General features: G+C 51.4%; 1 protein-coding gene across 1 annotated transcript; it reads right to left on the bottom strand.

Moving 5' to 3' along the window:
• Nucleotides 1–6,246: 6,246 nt before the first annotated feature.
• Nucleotides 6,247–7,985, bottom strand: LOC100905214 (uncharacterized). Its single transcript, XM_003737408.2, has 6 exons — nt 7,938–7,985; nt 7,701–7,823; nt 7,341–7,407; nt 7,080–7,252; nt 6,830–6,987; nt 6,247–6,623 (listed from the first exon to the last, which is right to left on the bottom strand). Exons 2-6 carry the CDS (start codon nt 7,815–7,817, stop codon nt 6,458–6,460), a joined length of 681 nt encoding a protein of 226 aa, XP_003737456.1. The 5' UTR covers nt 7,818–7,823; nt 7,938–7,985; the 3' UTR covers nt 6,247–6,457.
• Nucleotides 7,986–8,199: the final 214 nt, after the last annotated feature.

Raw genomic sequence — 8,199 nt, 5'->3', positions numbered from 1 at the left:
GAGCCGCTTTCCAGCCCCCGAGGTGCCCCCGATTGCGTGCAGTGCTGTGCGCCATCCGATTTTTCGCGGCGGCGGCGACAGGCGAAAGAAGAGGCGGCGGCGGCGGACGCCGCGGCGTTCTTCAGCGGAGTTGAGACTCACGGCGCGCCGCGGTCCTCTCTTACCCGGAGCGAGCTCCATGAGGAAAATAGATCCCAAGGAGTGAGCTAGGGCACCAAGGAGAAAGTGAGCTTCGGAATGGCGAAAGTAGGAATCGAAGAGCGAGCACAAATTAGGTTCATTCGTAAATCACCTATTCTGCAAGAACTCTCGAGTATCGTGTATGAAAACACAAGACGGCAGGCTCGTCATTCCTTTTTCGTCTCTTGATGTGCGGCAAGGAGTCGACAGAAAAACTTATGAATCGTCTCGATTCTCGGATGAGATTAGGTGTGGTCTACGATTCTCATCATCGAGCGAGCGCATCGAGCTCGGCCGGGGTTCTCTTTCTTTGACTTTGATGAACATTTTCTTCTGTATTCCCTCGATTCGCTCCGAAAGTTTCCGGAAATCTTTCAAAAGAGCTCTTGACTGTTAACCATGGGGATCATGACGGCGCGCCGTTCCGCCGCAGGACGCCGTGCTCAGAGCTCGGCGATCGCCGGCGATCTCGGAGCGCGGCACACAGCTCTAATTACGAGGCCTCGAGATGTCCAAGTCCCGTTATTCGGAATGGGAATTCGGTCGTTCAAACTCCGGGGAGATCATGCCGCATGAGTTTCGATGATTTCGAGCCCGATTGGGAACTCCTGAGTCTTCCAAAAGGCAGCATCGCACCTTTTCGAAGATGAGAGAAGCGCTGCTGGAATGGATTTCTAGATGGAGCACCGCGCCACAGCGAGCGACGAGGGGCGGCTAGGGGTCGAGCATCGCTGCTGGCGACCCGGAGGGTGAAACTCTTGAATTGAAAGCCATGAGTCATGGAGGGGAGGCGCTCGGATGCTTCCCAGTCGATTTTTTCATGACTGCAGTCAGCCCCTCTGGAGACGTCCCTAGGTCGATCGACCGAGAACGAAACCCATCAATCGAGCTTTCATCAGGAACTGCTACTAGAAAGTCTAAGTCGGAGCTTCAAAGAGTTTTAGCGGCTGCCTGAATACACTGAGTGGATGGGAAGTGAATTACACCTCGCAAGTAATGCTCGGTCAGCTCATTGCGGTACACTCGATGGGGGACTCCCCTGCGATATGCTCGCATAACCGGGGGATCCTACTTAGGTCTGAGCCGTAACTTGCATTTTGCGAAATATGGAACGGGTGATCGAAACTGCGCCTGGGAACGACATCGTAGCGAGCGATGCATAGGTTTGATTTCCAAGATCCTTACAGAATGGCGACTTGAGTTCACCCGCGCCGCGGGTCGCTCGCAGGAATACCTGCAGGTCGACGGAGCTTCGTTTGGGGGCGCGCGGCCTCATCACCTGCGATATTCTTAATTGAGCAACAGAACTTCATAATGATCCTGGCGGATTCAAATCAGAGATTGCTCTCTGATAGATCACCAAGTATTTTCTAAGTTTAGCAGCAAGCTGCTTCCGGCTTCCTGAGAATGAACCTTTTGATTCTCGATCGTCTAAGCTGTTCTAAGAATAGACCGTGAGCAGGCGGAACTGTCAGGAGGCTGTAAGCGAGAGGCGAGTGCAAGTCCGCTGCTGTAGGAGTCGACTGTGAGAGCTGCAAGAGAATTTCGGCAGCTTCCAGGAAGCTAGAAGTTCCGGGAAGCAACAATCTGCAGGAAAGCTCGGTTGTCCCTTGTCTCATGGACTTTGATTGCATGAAATCCAATAGACACGCTGAGGAATCGCCTTTGAACTCGGAGAGATATATCCGATTTCAGATACCACAGCGATTTATGGATCTATGGAAGCTTTAGTAGGAGGTCCGGAACCTTGGAAGAACTAGGCTCCTCTCACGGCATGGAGAAAATACGAAATCTCCGGGAAAGAGGAGCGATACTCTCGGGACCTGGGTTTCGGAACCGATTCCAGCTCTTATTTTTCACGAGCCTGCCTGACTCTCTCGGATTTTCGGACTCGCTCGAGCCAACCGGGAAGCTCTCGCTGCTTGTGTGTACATGGAGCATTCCCGCTGATGTAGCGGAGCAGTTGCTGATTAGGAGATGATGCGACAGCGAAAACTCCGATTCTGTTACGGTCACGCAGTTCGCTGACTGGATACTCTTTGAAAGGTCTTTATTACGTTCACGGCTACTCGATAAGAGAAGCAGAGGGTCCGTCAACTAGATCAATTCATTGAAGAATTAGCGATGATCTCGTTGAGGATCCATCTGATGTCGACATTGAGGAAGTTCAGAAACTTCGTATGAGACCATTTGGTGATTTCGATCCTCACCGGTTCATCCCTGGAAAATTCGAAGTTCGAATCTCCATCGGTCAAGACACTGAGATCCCTGACTATCTGTGCGGACATGGCGTTCTCGTTTAATTAGCCACTGATCGGGGCTGCCGCTCTGATATTCTCACCAGCTGACGGGTATCAGATTAGGTGTGAGGCTGATTTTGAAAACCGGAGGCGAGACTGCGTCGAACGCAACGAGTCTCGGTGTGAGAGTTTTCTCGATCCGCAGGACGAATAGAAGATCGACCGTTGTTACTTGAACTTTGACCACGCCTCCTTGCGATGATTCCTTCGGGAAATACATGAAATGGAGTTTAGCACAGAAGAAACTGTAAGGCTCGTAAGGCTCGATCAGACTTGCTCTGCTGCGTGTCCGCAATGAAACATAATGGCCTCGTTTCGAACGAGCTCTCCCTTGCGGACCTTGAAATTGCCGAAAGCGGTGAAAGTTGCCTGGGGAAATTTAGCCAGGCACTCGATGTGGATGATGCGCGTTAAATTCCGCATGCTACATTCGTCTTCGAGCTGCAGAAGTTCGAGCCCGGTGAAATACGCCCGGAAGAACGAAATCGAGAGATTATCGTCTGTAATACATCACAAGTAATGATTCTCCGCTGCGGATGCCGCTCCTGTTGAAGTCATCTCGAAGTGTTTTATATAGTATGATGGCAGATGGCACTGATGATACCCACTTTCTCGCTGGAGCTCGATGTCGTATGTGGGTAGAGCCCAGTTCACTGGTCCATATTCAGTCATCTAGAGGAATGGTACTACATCAGGAGAGCGGAGAGAAACCTCACCTAATCCATACATATGTCTGTTTACGGCATTTCTTCCTCATAAAGAAGTACTGCGCGCGATGATGGAGTCATTGACTCATTCGACCTGTCTCCGGGAGCTGCCCCGAAGACTCGCCGAAGGCACAAATGGCGGAGTATGGATTCGATTGCTCTGAGGTAGTCACTCACCCTGTATTTGACCGTCTCGAAAATATCCCTCACGTATCTCGAAGCATTGAAAGTAGCGGCCACGAAGGTCGCGATATTGATCACGCATATGAGAAGAGACAACCGCATTCTCGGAGCCATCCCTGAAGCAGAACAAGGCTGAACTCCGCTCCCCTAGGAAAGCTGGTCTTTGAATTCACGGTCACTTTCTTCTCCTGAGAGTCATAGTCCGGATAGACCCAGCACAGATAAAGGTAAATAGTTATCTCTCGATTTGCTCGGCGGTTTTCGGGATTCGACACAAGCGTTTCAATAATTCTGCATAAGCGGATCTAATTGAATTTCCGTTTTCTCTCGAGCTTATGTGACGCCTAATCACGACAGCATTCAATCATGCTCGAACTTCTGGAGCTTCCGAATCCCATAGTTAAATTCGGTCGACGCCGCTGCTTTCAAGGCTCGAACTGCGCCGGTTCGACTTTGCATATGGAGCTCCAATAGAGACATTCAGGGTCAGCACCACCGTGGTTTCTCAAGGGGTTCGACATGCTATCAGGGCGTTTCAGAATGATTCTCTGCGACTCTCTGGTACAATGAAACCTAGTCGATCGAGCATCGATGGGACGTAGCTCCTCGAAACGATTGAGTAGTTTAGCGAACGCATCTTCGGGCTCCGCTCCATCCAGAGCGAATCAACTGGATCCTTCGTTCGTAGCAAGCAAGCAAGGCTACTCTCTGTTAATGAAAGACTTTTGTCTGGCTGACTCTTGCGCATGCGAGATGTCGAGACACCGCTCCGTAATGAGAGCCGTTGGAAGTTCGCACGCTCCCTGCCGGATGACTTGCGAGGGAGAGTCAGGAGGGGTATCAAACAGCGGGCCTCCGGGCCGTATTGGCCCCTGAGTTTTGTTCCTCCGTGAAGCTCGTCTATAGATATCCAGAGTCAATTTCCAATGGAATCGTCGATTATTCTTGTGAATAAAGCGGTGCGACTCATCTGAATTGATCCGTCGCTATGACTTCGAGTCGCGGCTACACGTTGAGCGTAATTTTCGCTTTGAAGGGAATCCAGGGAATCAGCATGGCGTGCACCGAAATCGGCCCGACGCGTCTCTGAGCTTGACACCTCTAGGATGGGCAAATCGCACTCTGTCGTGCTCGGGTCGACTTCAGGGTCGTCATCGAAGGTGCAGACCAGGATAGGAACGATCAGACACTGGTATTGGGCGAACAGGAGTGGGGCGATTAAGACCCGAGTGATCGTATCGTAGTACGGTGACTGGGAATCGGGTAAAGGGGATGAAAAATTGGACAATCGCTGCGATGCCGATGCTACCGAGTCTGAGTGCTGGGTATCCGTGCATCTGGTTGGAGCCCCCGGATTTCGGAGTAATCACTGATCCGAACGTGATACTCATCATCGAGGAATCAATGACACCGAGGAAGAATCTGAGAGAAGGTGAGGCTTATTTTGCCTTGGTCGAGAGAAGCTCACAGGATGTCGTAGAGACGGGAAATCAATTTCTGCATGAGGAATGCGCCCGAAAGCCTCGAGAATTCGGTCCCCCAAGGATCGCACATCGCATCTCCGAGATTCCAGGAGCTCGGAATCAAGCAGAGAACTGGGGGCACCATCCGATTGCCGGTTGACGGTCAAAGCACAGCAGAATGGGGGCCGTGGGAGCGCCGTGATGGAAGATAAGATAATTTATCTCTGACATGAACGTGGTCCCGAATTCGGGAAATGTTGCGATGAACATAATGTCTCACAATTCGGGTGGGAAGAAACATGTGCGAGCCGGATCTCGAACACCGATATAGCGTCCTGAGTCATCGGAACTGGCGCGGATAAATTCCCCCTCGAGACTTCGAGCGATTGCCCGATCTCTTCGCCGTGCATGAATCTCGCTCCCGATGCTTCGCTCTTGCTTAATTCTTATAGAATGGGTCACGAATACTTGGCTTGTTCGCGTCGGAGGCTTGTGTCACAGGCAGTGTATTAGGTAACTATAAGCACAGATTTCTTCATACAAATCATATCCTCTCCTAGTTTTAGTTGTCATACCCAAATAATTCATCCGCAATACGATTGATATTTCTTCTCTCTTCTCCGGTCTGAGCAGCGGAGATCGTTTCATCTATCACCCGTAGCAGCCAGTCATTCGTCTCTTTAGCCAGAATCGCGAAAGCTAGAAATCGCGGAAGCCAGGCTCGCGAGTCCCCATGAGCTGGAATCTCCATGAGCAAGAACATTGGAGGCTCATGATTAGGGCTCTCTTGTGCGTCTGGCTCAGCGGTCTCTCCTCTCGGGCGCTGAATCTGCTCGATGATAAGCCCCACATGACTTTGGAGTGGACGGCCATGTGCAAGCGCCCTTCGAGACTCCTCGTTCTTGAATCCGCATCCCCCATTCCCTTCGGTCGCTCCCGTTGGTTGGTCTCGGAGTGGATATGCATATGATTGCATTCCTCGGAAGAGACGGCTTCGTCTAAGATGGCTGCATGACCCGTTTCCTCACCGGGAGCCTATCAAGTTGTCGAGGTTCGGTATCGAATACGACAAGTAGGAGATCAGATCGACTGAGGCGATTGATCAAATGTACGATTTTGAGCTTCCGATGAGAGCGATTGCTCCCGACCAGCCGAATCAGAAACGGTTCAAGCTGCGAGCTGAAGCAGACGCCCGAGTTTACCCTCGGTGCAGCTTCTCGGACCGCCGCGTGGGTTAGATCATCGCATCCAGTTTCAGATCCCAACAGTGGAGAGTTATGTCACAGGAAAGCCATGTCTGCGACTCATGTGACTCATGTCTGCGAAGGCATCGCTTTTTCCGTTCCGAGAGTTGATTCCTCCCGAGTTCTCAATCAGGGCGCGCTCGCCGGACACAAGAATGACGCCCGCTCGTGGAGAGGAATACGAGACAAGGACAGTTTTATTCTTGTCGATAAGTTCCTTGGGGTAGTCGATATGAAGAAAGAAGATTCTCTGCACCGGAAGGAGATTTGAAAACTCGAAGAATTCCGGCTCGCGAGGTTGATGTTCGCGAAAATCCCGGAGCTTGTTCCCGACCAGGAGAACGATAACGACTTTTAGGCGGGCTGTCAGGTCCGGGCGATCAGACCCCTTGACTCTCAGCCTCCACTGGGCTTTGCGACATCTGCTCTACTCCAGGAGATTTGGAGCGCTCGACGATTTCACTGAGGGTCTCCTTGATGGATCCGATTGATTCGGATATGCCCCCGTCCACCCAGTCCCTGACTTGGGAGAGTATCTGCGATGACCTGAGGAGGTGATTGTGCATCTTCAGCGAACTGTCTCTCATTGAAGAAGAGAGGAAGGGGGTTCCTGAGGCACTCGATATCACATACGTGATTCTGCGTCCAGACTGCCATGTTCGGCTGCTTGCTACACCTACGTATCGCAAATGATGGATTTATGAGTCGCATGGAGGTTAGAGTTCCCTGAATGTAGAATACTTGCCACTCACATTTTCCTTGCGATTGCCGTGTCCAAATGAGTCAGCGCGAGGGGACTCGAACGGAAATCCTCCAATTGCGCGGTACCATCGGGATTTCTCTCGATCGTGACCACGAACATTTTTTTGTGCATCGAGGCCTGATATTTGACCATGGGGTCTGTTTCTCCCTGGAGGGAATTCCGCTCTCATCTCTCGGGGGAAACATAGGCGTATTGGAAGCTCCATCCTCGCATCGATTTTAAGCAGCTTAATATATCACCTTGATGTGAGAAAGGGCTGTCAAAGTCGCTGATGGGGAGATAAGCAAGCATTCGATCGTCTCCTTGGAGTCCTTGGAGGGACGCGTCACACTGCAGTTGTCCGCTCTTTCCAATGTTCCCATTCCATCGACGTAGGCTCGGAATACCGAGACCTCGATCGTTTTCTTCGTCGCTGGGGACGATGGAGCGTTCTGACGGACTCAGTTGCGAAAATCACCGAATCATGGAGAATAAATATGCACCTAGGCTTTACTGCTCACTTTCATTGTGATGCGTGAATTCGCGGGGAGTTTTCAAGATCAAATGATTTCTCTTCGCCTCGGTTAACTGGAATGGAGGATCCGCCTTTCCTTGAGATGAACGTTCTCAGCTTCTTAAGATTATATTCAGGTACTACATCCCGACATGGGGCGAGCGCGTTCATCGCAGTGATGCCTTGTCAAGCTGCACCGTAGCGGAGGACGAAGGATGAGTTTTTATCCACCCGACTAAGAAATCCGACGATCCCCCTATTCATGACATCATCGTCAAATTACCCTCGAAGCCTAATATTGCGCAGCGACCCTCGCGAGGGGAGAGCTAAGCAGCAGGCGAATGCGACTGCAGATGGAGGAACTCACCTCGTCCTTCAGCGACTTCAGAAGGCCATCCACGTATTCGCTCGGCTGGGTGACGATCGGCGCAGCACACGCCGTGTGGCATATCCAGGCTAGGGGAATCAAGAGAGCCGCTAACATTTCTCCCTGAAATTACTCAGAATGGTGTGAAGACCGTTTCGAGACTCTCGGTCGAGCGCAGATGTCTTCAGAATCACATTCTGTCCCTCTCCTCGAGGAAGGGGATCATTCCATGCTCACCGGTTGCTCAACGCGATCACCCAGAGTCTCCAAGCTGGGATTTCTGGCCTATGTATATGTTTCCTCCTCGTCTCCTTCTTTGGCCAGTCTCCGTTCCTGGTCGGCCGCTATCAGGATCAAGGACATTGCGTTCTCGGATTTCGTGACGAGCGATGCGCATCAGCGCTCAAGCGAGCTTGGGCTGACGACTATCATCCACTGAGATAAATAATTGTCGACCCATCAATCCTCGAGAATCTGAGAGTTAAGGAAATCCATCGGA

Source organism: Galendromus occidentalis, unplaced genomic scaffold (assembly GCF_000255335.2).
Source record: "Galendromus occidentalis unplaced genomic scaffold, Mocc_1.1 scf7180000075543, whole genome shotgun sequence".
In the NCBI taxonomy this organism is placed as follows: Eukaryota; Metazoa; Arthropoda; class Arachnida; order Mesostigmata; family Phytoseiidae; genus Galendromus; species Galendromus occidentalis.
This window is presented reverse-complemented; position numbering and strand designations above follow the sequence as displayed.